This window comes from Gobio gobio (genome assembly GCF_949357685.1).
Source record: "Gobio gobio genome assembly, chromosome: 22".
In the NCBI taxonomy this organism is placed as follows: Eukaryota; Metazoa; Chordata; class Actinopteri; order Cypriniformes; family Gobionidae; genus Gobio; species Gobio gobio.
In genome coordinates, this window is record NC_137118.1 from 18,804,040 (window position 1) to 18,820,854 (window position 16,815).

At 35.9% G+C, this 16,815-nt stretch overlaps 1 protein-coding gene across 2 annotated transcripts; it reads left to right on the forward strand.

Moving 5' to 3' along the window:
* The first annotated feature begins 1,345 nt into the window (after window positions 1–1,345).
* lhx6a (LIM homeobox 6a) lies at window positions 1,346–16,589 on the forward strand. 2 transcript variants are annotated; one of them, XM_079804390.1, is made up of 9 exons: window positions 1,346–1,766; window positions 2,367–2,438; window positions 2,863–3,045; window positions 4,763–4,884; window positions 11,750–11,970; window positions 12,056–12,156; window positions 13,439–13,534; window positions 13,631–13,805; window positions 15,091–16,589. In XM_079804390.1, the coding sequence occupies exons 1-9, from the start codon at window positions 1,689–1,691 to the stop codon at window positions 15,168–15,170; spliced, it is 1,128 nt and encodes a 375-aa protein (XP_079660516.1). In that variant the 5' UTR covers window positions 1,346–1,688; the 3' UTR covers window positions 15,171–16,589. The 2 variants fall into 2 exon arrangements, with proteins under 2 accessions (XP_079660516.1, XP_079660517.1); XM_079804391.1 differs by having other exon boundaries at window positions 1,639–1,766; window positions 11,753–11,970.
* The last annotated feature ends 226 nt before the right edge of the window (window positions 16,590–16,815 follow it).

The window sequence follows — 16,815 nt, forward strand, 5'->3', positions numbered from 1 at the left end:
GTCCATTTTATTTTATTCTGCTTTTTGTTTAATTTGTTAGCCTATTTGTTTATTTTTAATGTACTGGGTTCACTACCATTTTTCCTATGTGATACAAAAATGTATCGGTCACATCGACTAACGAGGCAAGTTTCCGCCGTGTAATCTGTCGTTTAATATAGGCTAGTCACGTTTCCAGACCAAGATAAACAATAAGTTCAAATTCAAATGAAGGAGAGTAATAGTTGGGTTCTGTAACTGTTGTCCCCATTGAACCTGAACGCTTTCCTTTATAATATCTTGCATGCAACCCTACATTTTACAACGCGAATACAGACAATCTCTTTTCCCTAATGCAACTGTTGGAAAAGAGGAACGCCGGATATCTGAATACCTAATGGATATGTATTTTCATCTTCCCCGTTTCTCCCCCACATAATAATAGCGTGCCTGTTTCAGGCTTGGTCATTTATTTATTTATTTATTTATTTATTTATTTTTATCTCGCGTGTTCATTTAAAACCAATTCAAGGAGAGATGGCACTGTGAATGCAAAGTTTGCAATCGAGTCAGCTGCATCAAAATAAGGTGATTATTATGTAGTATTAGTTTTTTAAATAGCTATGCTTAACGATACATTAACACAATGTTGTTGCAATAGAAAAGACAGATTACGACGCCCTGTTTCTTGAGTGTAGGCTACTTATTTACAAACAAATTCAATAATACAAATAATCAAATGATACGTTCGGACATTGCATTAATTGCAGTGCGCTGTCAAAATATATTGTCACAAAAGCTTGCAAGGCATTATTACCAATCCAACTACTATAACAAATACAAACAAAATATTAATTTGGAGCATTCTGGTGTTTAAAAGAGAAAACGGTTCAAATAATGCTTTTTAATTACTTTTTTTTTTAAATTAAGAATAATAAATGTTTGGTAGGTAGCCTATTTTATGTTCTATAAACTGGAACACCATGCATATTTTATAGGTCAACGTATGAATCAAATGTAGGCCTATAGCCTAATATATATATATAAAAAAAACGTACAATTATTTGAAATTTAAAAGAATAAACATTTTATATATTTGTAAGTAAATGTTAATACGCTCGATACCCATAACAGCCCAGTTAAATATTGATTTCTAAGCCCAGTATTATTCTTTTTTTTTAATCGCTAATTTGTCAGATAATTAAAGCCCAAACAGCATCACAAAATGTCGATGCATAGCTACTCAGGCCACATCTCTTCCCTCCCCTCTGATCTGTAAACTTTCAGAAGGTAGGCTGTGCTCTGACTGCCTATGAGGAGAGCAGGAGCAAAACCTGCCAGCCCCTCAATTTTCTCCACTTCCTGTACTCAAGCAACTGCATCCCAAAAGAGGGGAAAAGTAGGAAATATCCTGCAAACCGTTCTAAATAAGGCGTCCCGACGAACCGCTCGCGCTCGGCGCGTCTGCTCCTGGTTTACTGACCTAACACGAATGTGAAGACTTCTTTTACACGGTTTTTTTTTTTCTTCTCGAGATTATTGATCGTTATTGATTGACTATACGAGAGGAAACGTCGATTAGGGTTCACATTAGACCGAGTTTTCCCGGGCAGGGCGCATGGGATAAGGAATATTTAACATCAACAACAACAACAACAACAAAAAACGCTTGAAGCAATTTCTATCTAAAGAGAAGGTTAAACCGTCAAATGTATTGGAAAAATGAGGCTTTGGCCCCTCTGTCAGAGGGAAATCAGTTTCTCTCCGAAGGAATTCCCTCAAAACAGGTAAGACATGTATCGTGTATTCAAGTGTGTGTCACCGTAATGCAGCTGTTGTTATCAAACTGCATGGAAAAGAGTCGGGTGTTTTCACTGGATGTGAAAGTCCTGTGTATCATCATCATCTCCTGCAGCCTGTAACATCTTCACCTTAAAGTGATGTCATGAGAATCAGGATCTATTCTGAATAGTGTGATTTGCGGTCCATCCTCTTCACATGCCAAGTCTGCAGAGGAAAAATTAGATTTTAATTACTGCCATTAAAAATCAAATTTGCAATTCTTTGGGTGGCCCGTTGCTTTCTCTGATTGGCAGTTGAAATTGACACTCTGGGGTCCTCTTATCGCGAGCATTTCAAGCTATTTGTAATTGCAGGTAGTTTATTTTTTTCAGCTCTCTGGATTGCGTGGAAATACGATTATGGGAAGAGGCACGGGTTAAGTGTGGGGAAAAAAATCAATCCAAATTGAAATCGCTTCATTAAAATAGGGGCTTTTTGTCGCGAGGCTCTCAATGCACAGTTAAAAGCGTTTTTATTGTTTTGGACGCATATATAGAGCTGGGAACATGCCTGACATGGAGCACTGTGGCTTGACTGTGTTGTAGGTGATCTCTCCAGACTCGCACAGCACACCGGGAGCGTCGCGCTGCGTGGACGAGCAACACGGACACGCGATGGTGAGCGCGCGGAGCGATCGTGCTCCTTTATTGCGTCTCTGTGTTGAGCTTTTGCAGAAAAGGCCTTCACACAGAATACAAAACTCTTTACTGGTATAATGCATTTGTGTGTGTGTGTGTGTGTGTGTGTGTTCTTGGACTATTTCACTTTAGTAAACAACTTTAGCTCTTGGAAAAGCTTTTTACATTTGTACATTTAAGTTTACACGAGTATTTCAGGCTTTCCAACTTTTCTTCATAACTAGTCTATTGAAATTCGAAATGTTCTGAATAGGCAAGCAAATCGCTGCAGGCTGTGATTTATTTTTTTACGTTTTCAGTTTCAGTGGGTTGAATCATTTTTCTCAGAATATTCCTGTCAGCTAAATAACCTTCCAAACATCATGCCATATTCATTGCGCTATTTTCAATGCCGCTCTTGCAGTCACAGTCTGACGGAGAATCTCACAGATCTAATATGGAGAAAGACGACACGCGCTCTTCGCCCAGTCCGCCTTCAACTCCGTCCATCTGCTCGCCCACGTCCACCGTCTCGTCCGTGCCGTCCACCGGGAAGAACGTGTGCGCGAGCTGCGGGCTCGAGATCCTGGACAGATATCTGCTCAAGGTACGAGGGCGCGCGTGTGTGTGTTCTCATGTGACGAGTGAACTGACTGTGATATAGGCTAATGTTTTGTTTTTAATTTGAGTTTCTTTAAAACTTTTGCTAACAACATTATGTAGGTTGGAATAATTTAGTAGGCTAAATAATCGTTGCCTTCGTTTTTAATTATTGAAATGATTTCTGTATATTTTAACCCTCATGTTTGGGATGTGATACACCGCTGCCAATTTAATAGATCGACTATAGCATATAAGCTACTTAACAACGATTGTCTAAATAGGCCTACTTCAACAATTATGATTTTTCGTAATCTTGTGAAAACTGATTCTAAGCAGAATTTTGTTAGGCCTACAACGCTCTAATAAAAACAATATTTTAAAACATGAGTAAATATGCTAATTTTTGGTTTGTTTTTGTATATATAGGCCTACTTGTTATGTTTTTTGTTTGTTTGTTTTTTGCTGCATGGGGTCACAAGCAGAAACGTACTAAACTAGCCATATTTATGAGCAATGCATGTCTACTTTGATATAACAGTTTGATTAAAGTTTCTGTAATATGTTCCTACAGTGTTTTAGTTAGGTCACAGGAGCATGTTAAAATAATGTCAAGGGGAAATGGTAAAAAAAAGAGGTTAATTTGAAATTAATTATTATTAGCCTACATCATATAGCCTAATAGATTTAGATTTTTCTGCTATTTGCCGTTTTTTTACGAATAATAGTTGGCTGTAAACATTTATAGCCTTTTTGTGTGTGTGTGAAGATGTTGACAGTATCGTCGCGTGCATGTGCTCTCGGCCTGTTTGTTTTTCAGGAAGTGCGCGTGTTACGCGCGAGGATCTTTTAGAGCACAATCTGTCTGCGTATGTTTTGCTTTTTCTGCGGAAACTAATAAAGTTTATTACAGTGAGTTTATTACAGTTTAGTCAGGATGAACGACCTTAAGTCGCCGCCTGTGTAAGTTTTCCCTTTTCTCAGCTCGAGGTCTGAGGGTCTGAAAATGCATCAAACGAGTAAAACATTTAAAACCTTTAAACGCCAGCCTTGCTCTTCATTTCCCCCCCGTCAGAATATTTAAATAAACATTTCCGTCTGGATAGGCTACACCTGTCATAAATGTTCCAAAGAAAACGGTTAAAATCATATATTTTAATTTTTTTTTTAAATATCAATAATTAGGTTTAAAATATTAATAATCCGATTTAGAATATCAATAATCACATTTCTAGAAGGAATATGTTGCAGGTTTCATTAGCATTGTAAAATTATTATTATTATTATTATTATTGAATTATTATAGCCTATATATTTTCTCGTGTAATAAAAAAAATAGGTTAGGCTACTTAACATGCGTGCATCGACATTTATAGCTAATTAAAAAAAATTGTAGGCTATACAACGCAAAAAAAAAAAAACAGAATCTTATTTTAAATCACAACTTAAACGTTTTATTTAGTAGCCTATCACATATTTATAAGGCATTGATTTTGGAATTGATTAATTAAAAACCTGTTTGCTTCGACCTAATAATTTTAATGCACATTGACATTACAGTAGCCTACTACGAATTTTACTAAATGCAAAAATAATTAAATAAAAAAAGAAAAGACATCCACTTTGCATAAATGTAGCCTTTTTAAATAAATATCCTAATTTCATTCATTTCAATTATTATTATTATTACTATATTTTAATTTTCGCTATTCTGTTTGTTACAGGTTAATAATCTGATCTGGCACGTGAGGTGTCTGGAATGTTCCGTTTGCAGGACTTCACTACGTCAACACAGCAGCTGCTACATTAAAAATAAGGAAATCTTCTGTAAAATGGATTATTTCAGGTAGGGTAAGTTTTTCACTTTCTGTCCTCAAAAATATAAGGTTGTCGCATAAACGAAAAACTGCCTAACTATTTGCTTGTGGTTGAAAATGTGTCGCGTGAGTGTAGCGTGATGTGGTTCAATGCTAAATATAGGCTATGATTTCTTAAATAATAAAAAAGTAGCGATATAATTCAAACCAAAACAAATAGGCTGCAGATATTTACACAAGACGCCGTTTGTAATTGTAGGAAGTCAGTGAAAAATACCTCTCGCATCATAATCTCACATTCATGACAATCGATTTATTAGAAGCATTTCGTTTTTGTAGCTAATTTATGCATCGGTTAGAGATTCCATACGTGTCTTCTGATTAATAATAACGCATAAAAAATTATTTTATCTGTGGTCAAGATAACGTTGTGGCTTATGATTCAGTATAAAATAATATTTCTGACCGGAGATGTTAGCACATGAAGCACATTTTGTGCTGTGCACTTTTGGATTATGATAAAAAGGCCCACAAATGGAGATGATGCCAATAGTAATATAATGAGAGGTCTAAATAGAACTTGATTACTTGATTATTAGTTGAGTTACATTTGCCACTATTCCCTTGTATGCAATTGAATAGTGTTAGAAAGCAAACACAAGTTAAAGAAATCAAGATCTCAAAAAGCTCTGGTTGAGATCCAGTAATAAGCTGATGGGAAGGCATGGAGTTTAGGAGATCCGACAGGGAAGCTGTGAAATTGCACTGAGGGTACAAGGGCTGCGATATGGCATGATTGCAGAGCACTCAACGAGAGGCCTGTGAATGGCAGTATGATATTGGCCAGCCTTCCCTGCTTATTGCCCGTCAATGTGAATGACTGGCCCCTTTAAAGTCAATGCTGCAGGAGAGGGTTTGTTTTCTACGTTAAACCCAATAATCTGAAGAGATGCTCCACAAGATGGTGCATCAATGTCTTGATCTTCAGAGAGCAACAGCGGTTCGGTCGAGTCTCTCAGTGGCTGGTAGAGATGTTTACACACAAGAGATTTCAAGAGGAAACTTTGGCACAGAGGTTGCGCGAAGGACATTTGAATGAATGCAAGAAAGCCTGCCACAAAATGGATTTTTAGGGTGTTATAGATCTTATTCGATGAAAGCATCTTCTGAAGATGGCGAGTTGTGGTTCAGTACAATTGAAATCTGAAATGAGAGGAAGGCTTTGAGAAAAAGCTCACTGACGACTGTTAAATGAGGGTTTACCAGTGATTTAATGTGTATTATTTTATTAGCATTAAATATTATAAATATAAGCAGGACATCTCCTAATTTAGTGAATGGATAGAAATTGCTAAATGTATATATAATATGGAAGAATTTACTTTTATTTTGAGATTTAAAAAGGACATATTTCTAAAATATTGGACTGCATGACTGTATTATGTGAATCTATAGGCCTACTTGCCTCAAAACATAATGTATACCCCGTTCAAATTTTTTTGTTGTTGTTGTTTTTTTCCGTTTTTCCAAATGCTGTATGGGAAAATGTTGAAAAATCATCAATAAACATAAAGTAAAAAAACAAACAAATCATAAATATGCCAACAATATTCACATTTCTTGAAGTGTGATTTTCATGTGATTTGTAATATTTATATAAAAAGGATAAATAATTCAGATAAATAAAATTGTCAGATATTTCAAATAGCTATACATTGCTCTCAAACTGTATTTTATTCAGTTTTCGTACAATTTTGTTTGTCAAAACAGCAACTATAGGGGTTTACGTTGGTCTCTGCATAACAAAATAAAGCCTCTGCTTTTTTCCCTATTTATGCAAGTTAATCAGGATGGTGTATATGTTTTTTCTGACATGGAATCACAGGAACGCGGAATAGTGAATGACTCTATAATGTATTCACGTTTGCCCTGTAAAAGAGACAGAAATAACTCCAAGCTTGTGGAGTCGAGTTTAGAGATCTGAAGTAGACTGAATGTGTGTTTTTTCTCTGGTGGCACTGAAACGTCTCACTTCTGCAAACAGAAGTGTTTTTGGTATGCATATACAAGCTTTTTTTTTGTCTGTTTGAGCCTTTTTACCCGATTATATCTTTCATATAAAGAGGTCGAGATCATGACCTCTAACAGTCAGTAGAAAGTTGACATACTTGAAACAAAATCATTTTTTTACGGTTAGATATCATGCACTGGCCTCAGTCAAATTACACTCAATTTCCATTTCTTTCTGATGCTCAGATGACTGGCTGTAGTGACGTTGAGAGTTGTGTGTACCTGAAGCTCATGAACGCAATGCCATGTTTGTTCTTTGGCAGCTGGATTGTTTCGCTGGTGCTGCACAACACCATTAGAGGACAGCCATCATATGCTTGAAAGGCAAAGGATCTCCATTGATTTCTTGCAAGAAAGCAAAACAAAATAGGAGATATGTTTCATTTGCGTTAGTCTCTCATCTGGGCTAGATTGACAGCTGCTCTAATAGAGTGTAATTACAGGAAATCAAAGTGGGTTTGCTCTGTGTGCCGTAGGGGGGGTGGAGGAGAGAGGTAGATTTGGCGGTAAGGGTCAGAGCGGAGACTGTACCTACACTAAAGAGAAACAGCCACAAAGGCACGAGCATCAGGCCACACAGGAAGTCAGAGGAGGCTGTTAATCAGAGCAACCAAAGGATAAGGACAGGGTGATGGAGTAAGGCGGTAACCCGAGTGGGTTTGTGCGGAGCAGAGATCGGTAGATTTGCAGGAGATGACGTACTGTAATGGCTATATGCGCGTGCAAGACTCCTCGTGTTTAAATGCAAACAGAAGTAAACAGAGCTTGTGTAACTCAACTTGGTGAAGAATGGGGGAAATTATATGAGTTAAGAGAAGACATATCAAAATAAAGGCCCCAACGAAGAGGAAAATATTTGTTGTGCGGTTTACAAAATAATTTGCTTGAATGGGTGCTAAGGTGTTGCTAGGTTGTTAGTTACCAATCAAAGTCCAGTTCTGTGACTGCAATCGCGTACTGATATGAATGAAGTTTGCACGTACTAAATACCATGTTGTCATCGTCATGTGACCCACGGCGTCAGTTGCATTCACAAATCCTCTCCCGTGGCCTCATGGGATAGTCGTGTCCATCATACGGGCTTCCGAAGAAGTGATCCGGGTACTTTTCACCTACTGTTTTTCGAATACTACACTGTAAAAAATGATATCATCATCAAGTTATGACAAAATGTTTTTACATTGCTTCAACTCATCGAGATAAGTTACGCAATTTTCTACTTTTTTAAGCTATGCAAGATTCAACTCATTTTTAAAGTCAGTTTAATGTCATTTAAGTTGAAATGACTAAAACGTCCAAGTTGATTGTACTTAAAAATTGAAGTACAGTGTACAAATGTGGAAATACTACTCCTTTGCCTTTTTGATTAATATATAGTATGGAAGTAGGCATAGTAGTAGACCTATAGGTCTACTATTTTTCTTGAACAATTTATCGCACACCAGGAATCGCCATTCCGATCACTAAGGAATGGAAAAGCACACCATTGGCGGTATCATATATGGCCACAGCACAAACAGTTTGGTTACACACCAAATGTAATACTCATGGTTCAGGGTTTGGAAAAACCTCAATGAGCAATAGTAATAGCGATGCTCGCCATAGCAAACGTCACTAATAAGTCTCTCAGAGAGGGAGATTAGCCCCCAGATTATAAAACTCCAAGAGTATATCGAATTTAATCAACAGAATTTATGCTTCCACAAGCTTCTCTTTTCCAGCCAAAGGTGAATTTCTTCAGGACTGAGGGAAACGCTTTGCGGCTGCAGGAATTTTCCCCGGCGAGTTATGATATGCTGGACAGAAATAAATCCAGTATAAGCACAACAACGCACAATCAGACGTGCGGCAGATCTGAACAAAAACAAAACCCCCTTAAGATCTTTATGGCTTTTCTGAAAGGTTTTGCGGTAAATGAACTGCCATGACAGATTACGGCTCCGTTCCACAATGTTTCTCCTCTAAACACACGTCTGAAATGCATCATTACTCAAAACGTTGTATTCTTTGTCTGGAATGACGCTGTCAGAATATGGTGCGCAGTGTACACAGAAACCCCTTTGCATGCTTTGCAGGCATTAATACATGAGCCGTGTTTTATGTATTGATACTTTGCACATAAGTGGACTGTAAATATTTTTTGATTCAGGTTTGTTTTTGCTGCTTGGCTCATCCTGCTCGAGTGCTGATTGGCAGAGACAAATTATTATACATGCACACAAGTTCCCTGGTTTGTTGAGCCCCGTGGGGCTCCCTGGTGGGCTATGATGTCATTTCCAGTGGATGAACCCCCCAAGGGGACGGTGTCATCATTCTTCAGTAGCGTATACAGGGAAAACATGGCTATCTTGATATCCCGTGTTTCTTTGCAGTCGGAGGAGGTTGTGTATGACACTTTGTTTACACAAGAGCTCCAAATGACAGAGGTGTGGTGGCGGAGGGAGGGAAGGGGGGCTCAGATTCAGGCCAAAAAAGGGCCGCGACTGGCCATCTGCAGAGCATTAGTCTCTCCTAGTCCTCTCAACACTGGAACCCTCTTTGGTCACCCGAATGTGATGTCTGGGTCAAAAACACACGGCATGGTCAGCCCCGTCCAGTCAAAATAACACTTAATTACAGCAGGCTCTGTGTATTTGCTGTTGGTTTGTATCGCTGCAGGGTTGTTCATTAAGTCCTGTTGATCACAGAATAACAGAAGAGGTGCTTTAAGCCACTGCACGGCCATATGGCTGCCGAAAATGCAGGGCTAAATTAAATATGGAACGCGTAGACATTTACAAATCATAGTTGGCTGAGAATTTGACGATTAACATGTACCGTCAGCAGTTCCATTTCTGCACAAGAGAATCAACACATAACATCAGCGTTGCAGTGTGTTATACGATTAGAAATAATTATGCATACGCAAGAAAGAAAAGACCAATTATTATGCGGTATGCTAATAAACGCAAAAAAAGAACCAATCGAAAGAGGGAGAATGACAGATCACTGCAAGAATGAATGAACGAATAAATAAATAAATATATAAATAATCTTAAAAAGTCTAGTTTATAAAATCAAAAAAGAAAAAACACACAAGACTGAAATTATCTTTTTTTTTTTTTTAAACCCTGTTTGGATTATGCGTGTACATTTAAGCAGTTTGAGATTCATTTATTGGAGGAAATGTTTGATAAATACTAACCTGTAAAATCAACCGAAAAGACAGTTATATTTATTATAAACTCTCTCTCTATCTCTCTCTCTCTCTCTCTCTCTATATATATATATATATATATATATATATATATATATTTCAGAAATTTTTTGATCTGATATTCAACTGAAAATACACACACACACACACACATATATATATATATATATATATATATATATATATATATATATATATATATATATATATATATATATATATATATATATATATATATATATATATTAGGGCTGTCAAAAGATTGATCGTGATTAATCGCATCCAAAATAAAAGTTTGTGTTTACATAATATATGTGTGTGTACTCTGTTAATTATTATTTATATATAAATACACACACATTCATGTATATATTTAAGAAATATTTGCATGTATATACTGTATATACATTTATATAATCTATAATATATATAAATGTTTTATATATAAAAATAATATTTTTTTCTTAAATATATACATTCTTGTGTGTGTATTTATATATAAATAATAATTAACAGAGTACACACACATATATTACTTAAACACAAACTTTTATTTTGGATGCGATTAATCGCGATTAATCTTTTGACAGCCCTAATATATATATATATATATATATATATATATATATATATATATATATATATATATATATATATATATATATATATATATATATATATATATATATATATATATAATATATATTATATTATTATTATTATTATTATAAACTAATTATATATTTTGAATTATTAAAACAATTATTTATAATATATTGTTTAATTATGTATAGTATATATTAAACAATGTAATATTTCCCAACCCTGCCTACATTAATTTAGATGTGTGAAAAAAATTGGTAACACTTTACAATAAGGTTCATTATTACATTAGTTAACATGAACTAATAATGAACTGGACTTATAAAGCATTTATTTATCTTTGTTAATGTTCATTTCAACATTTACTAATGCATTATTCAAATCTTGTCAACATTAGTTAATGCACTGTGAACTAACATGAACAAACCATGAACAGCTGGATCTTTATGAACTAACGTTAACAAAGATGAACTAATGCTGAACAGGAGTTGTTCATGTTAACTAATGCATTACCTAATGTTAACTAATACAACCTTATTGTAAAGTGTTACCAAAAAATGATATTTGAAGTTCTTCAGACTCACAAAAAAAGTGGAGGTGATTTAAAAATAGATGTCTTAGATGCATTACGCACTTTGTTGGATAAAATCAAGAGTTTATGGATCCTATCAGCACAGTTTATCAGCAGACATTTCCTGCCGACCTGCGGCTCAGAGAATTACTAGTGGTTTATTTGTGCTGAGAGTTTTACTGCCGTGTCTGACACGTTTAGTGGTTATCTTTTGGACACGGTTCAGCCTATCTGTATTCTGTCTTCTGCTGGCGAGAGCTTTCTGCGGGGAGAGAAAATACCTGTTGCACTGAAATGCATGTTATACCATTACACTATGAATTTAAAACAACATCATTTACACCAAAATGCTTCTGTTATTATAGGGTATGGGTTGCAATGATAAGCACATGTATAAAATGCTGTATTGTTTATGGGAAGAGTATTGATGCCCAAGCCCTTCTCTGTCTCACAGTAGGTTTGGTACAAAGTGTGCCCGCTGTGGCCGGCAGATCTACGCCAGCGACTGGGTACGGCGAGCCAGGGGCAATGCCTACCATCTGGCCTGCTTCGCCTGCTTCTCCTGCAAACGTCAGCTGTCCACAGGCGAGGAGTTTGGGCTGGTGGAGGAGAAAGTACTTTGTCGGATCCATTACGACACAATGGTGGAGAACCTGAAACGGGCCGCGGAGAGTGGTGCGTGTGTTTCGGATGCATTACACTTTAAGTCTCATCGATCTGAAAAGATTTCCTAACCACCCTTTCCTGGGTTTTCACGCAGGAAGCGGACTCACTCTGGAGGGGGCGGTGCCGTCGGAACAGGATAGTCAACCAAAACCGGCCAAAAGGGCACGAACGTCCTTTACTGCGGAACAACTGCAGGTAAGATGATCAAACACACAGTGGCATGTGGATGTCTGAGATGAGGAAGCAAAACAACCTTTTTGGTTTTGCTTTTGTCCAATATGAATTCATTTTTCAGTTCCATTTAATGTTTACAAAGCTTCCGGGTTAAACGCATATGGAGCAGCATTTTACCTTTCAGCAAGCAACCGATACTATGATATTAATGTAAATATACACTACAGAAAGTTTGGAATGGAAAAAATAAGATTTTTCTTTTAAATATATTTGAAAGAAGTCTCGTGCTCATCAAGGCTGCTTAAAAAATACAGTAACAAAAACAACAACAAAAAAGCTGTAATATTGGGGAAACATTATTGAAATTTAAATAATCTGTTTTCTATGTGAATATATTTTAAAATGTAATTTATTCCTGTGATCAAAGCTGAATTTTCAGCATCATTACATTCTTCAGTGTCACATGATCCTTCAGAAATCATTCTATTATGCTGATTTGATGCTCATAGAAACATTTATGAATATTATCACTTTTGAAAATAGTTGTGCTGCTAAACATGTTTTAAGGAAAGCTTGATGCACTACCATTTAAAAGTTTGTGGTAAGTTTATTTTTTTCCTGAAGAAAAAAAAAAAACATGTATCATGTTTTCCGACATTGATAATAATAGTAAATGTTTCTTGAGCCTCAAATCATCATATTAGAATGAGTTCTGAAGGATCATGTGACACTGGAGTAATGATGCTAAAAAGGCAGCTTCGATCCCAGAAATAAATTACATTTTAAAATATATTACAATACAAAACTGTTATTTTAAATTGTAATATTTTCTAGTCATAAGTGAGCATCTTTCAAAAACATTAAAAATAAATTATATATATATATATATATATATATATATATATATATATATATATATATATATATATATATATATATATATATATTGTATTGATGATTTTTATCATTTTTAATTATGTTTTTTAACACTTTACAATAAGGTTCATTAGTTAACATTAGTTAACATGAACTAATTATGAACTGCACTTATAAAGCATTTATTTATCTTTTGTTAATGTTAATTTCAACATTTATAGTGCATTATTAAAATCTTGTTAACATTAGTTAATGCACTGCGAACTAACATGAACAAACCATGAACAGCTGGATTTATATCAACTAACGTTAATTGTTACCATATTTTTAAATGTATTTTATCATTTTGATTTATTAAAACTTTACAAATGGACGATTCTCACTAGTAAATGACCTAATGTTAATATGACACTTGTTTCATACACAGGTAATGCAGGCGCAGTTTGCACAGGACAACAACCCTGACGCTCAGACCCTGCAGAAGTTGGCAGACATGACAGGATTGAGTAGACGAGTCATACAGGTGATGAATCTCTCTTATTGTCCCATTTAATGCTTGATCCGTTTAAATTCAGTAAATAGAGACAGCTTGTTTTGACAATTGGTTGTATTTTCATAGGTTTGGTTTCAAAACTGCAGAGCGAGACATAAAAAGCACACTCCACAGCACAGCGGCCCACCTCAAGCTCACCCGCAGGCCCGCATGCCCCCCTCGCTGCCCGACGAGCTGCATTACTCCCCTTTCGGCAGTCCTGAGAGAGCGCGCATGGTGGCCCTGCACGGGTATATCGAAAGTGAGTGTTTCCTCGAGTGCTGCTCAAGCCAAGCACTATATATACAGTCAAACCAAAAATTATTCAGACACCAGATATATAATTTTTTACTAGTGGGCGCAGGACACTATAGGTCATTTATGTAAGCAAGGATAGCGAAATAAAGTAAACTGTGACGCATTATACCCAAAAATCTGTAAAATTGATAAAAATTTGAGACCAAAATTATTCAGACACTTTGACCTGACCATATTTTAAGTGTTTTTCTTTAATTGCTCATGCGACCTTTTACACCACAGACTGAACAAAATGAAGCATTGCTTGGTCATTGGTTGACCTAAATTGGTATTATCTAATTGTGTACTTAAATTTAACAGCTGATTGGTTGATTGTAATCCATTACATATATTTCTATCAAAGTTATCTGATATTATCAAGATGAATTTGTTTCTGACACAGTTTAACTTCTTGTCATATTTTATTACCATTTTCTAAATTATAGCGAATAAACTGATAATGTGAGAAAATGTTGGTGTCTGAATAAATTTTGGTTTGACTGTATACGGTATATATATATATATATATATATATATATATATATATATATATATATATATATATATATATATATATATATATATATATATAATATATATGTGTGTGTGTGTGTGTGTGTGTGTGTGTGTGTGTGTGTGTGTGTGTGTGTGTGTATACATACATGCATATATATTTTTTGAAGAATTTCTGAAAAATCATGTGACAGAAGACTGGAGTAACAATGTTGAAAATACAGCTTTTACATCGCAGGATATTTTAAAATATATCCAAAAAGAAAAGTCATTTTAAATTGTAATAATATTTCACAATATTACTGTTTTTACTGTATGGATCAAATAAATACAACCTTGGTGAGCATATAAGAGACTTCTTTCAAAAACATTTTAAAAATATGAGTTATTCCAAACTTTTTTACTGTTATATACACTCTAAAAAATGCTGAAAACAACCCAAGTTGGGTTGAAAATGGACTAACAATGGAAAATGTTTTAACCCAGCGAGTGGGTTGTTTTAAGCAAACATTTAACCCAACCGCTGGGTTAAAACGACCCATTCACTGGGTTAAAACAACCCAATTGCTGGGTTAGTCCATTTTCAACCCAACTTGGGTTGTTTTTAACCCTGCATTTTTTAGAGTGTACATGCATATTTCACTAAATTGTACGCTTTTTTTATCTAGCGTGTTCTCTGACCTGAAGATATTTCGAGATTAATATTAGTATCTGTTTATTGTGTTTTGGCATGGCAGGTCATCCGTTCTCGGTGCTCACTACACAGAGCCTCCCTCATCAGGCCATGACGTTGCCGCAGCTCCCTCTCAGCCGCTAACGCCCCCACCTCGCACTGACCCCTGACCCCTTCACCCTGACCTCCTGCTCCAAACTTCCAATCACTCCTGCGCCGACCCCACAGGCCGGATCTGGCTGAAGGAGAAGGTCACGGTCCCACTTGCTCTTGACCTCTGAACTCGCAAGGAGAGAGACTGTTTCCTCTCTGGTTTCGCTGGACGGGATTTTACTCATCTGCATCTAGTCACGCACGGTTAAGGGAAACCGCATAATGTGACCTGTGAATTTTGGACTTGCGTCACCAAGACCAGGATCTGGACTTCTGGACAAAAAAAAAAAAAAAGACTCGAGCACACACTGTAACAGACTAGCGCTCTTGGTTCACCCCTTCTCCTGATAGTCTCGACTCTTATTCAGCGTTTGGAGACTCTGAATGCAAACAAAAGGAATGTAAAGTTACCAGCATCAGTGTTAAACATTTAGGTTGAAAAAGGGAAAAGCACAAGAGATGTGGATGGGAAATAAGTGGCATAGGACCAGGTGGTAAGACATATTTTTATCTCTTTTTCCTCACCGAAACACGCCACGGTTGAACATGGAAGTCAGGTGAAACGAATTTATGCTACTTAAAAGAACTTAAGTTCACTTCACTTTTGCTTGCCGTCTTGTTCTTACACCCATATGCAAAGCATCCGTGTTTTCAATGGCCTAAAAAGCCAGCAGGGTTGATTTTTCTTCAATTTAAATGGTTCTTAAATTTTAAGCCCATCATTTAATTGTATAAATAATTGCTGCCATGTTGTTTTGAAAGCAGGTAGATAGTTTGTTAGAAACTGATTGTTTCATTTTAGATCCAAGTGACACGTTAAATAATAATTTCTGGTTTCATTTTTCAAGGAGGATGTCTAAACCTTCCCTAATTGAAATATTTTCAAAAATGCTTTGCAATAACTGTTGTCTTACCAGTTTACCTCCAATCATAAACTACAAGTAACGTTGATCTGAACAGTGCTCTCAACATTTTTACGAGAGAACGAAAATATCAAACATGAGGATCAAGAAGGGATTTTCAAAGACAAACAACAATCTTTTGTGCAAAAGATAGAAAGGAAGAGGAAGACTGAGACTTAAAAGAGCACTTGAGTAAAATGTAAAGATAGCTACATGTAAAGAAAATGTACATGTAATGTATTTTTAATTTAAGCAGTGTCCTGAGACGAATGTGTCTGTGTTTCATTGTTTTCTTCATACATGTGTGCCGTATATGCCTCAGCTGTGACCAGAGAGCGGGAGTGTTAGGTGTACAGGTCTGAAACCGGGGGGAAAAGTCTGAAATTGTAACTTAAATTTGAGAAATACTTGTTCTGTTCTGAATGAGGGACAAGGCCTCTACATTCTTGTATTTATTATGACAGGTAGCCTGTAAGCACTTTCCCCCACTTCCACATGTCTGTTTTGTAAAAAATAAAAAAAGAATAAAATAATTAACTATTTCTATGGCTGTGCATCATAAATGTTTTTCTTTTAAATAAATGAAATTAATTGAAATCCTTAAAAAAATAACAATTTGCTCTTGCAAATTAGATTGCTAGATTTTTTCCCACAACTTTTCATCTATTCTACATATAACATTTTCATGAAGTCTCTCTCTCTCTCTCTCTCTCTCTCTCTCTCTCTCTCTCTCT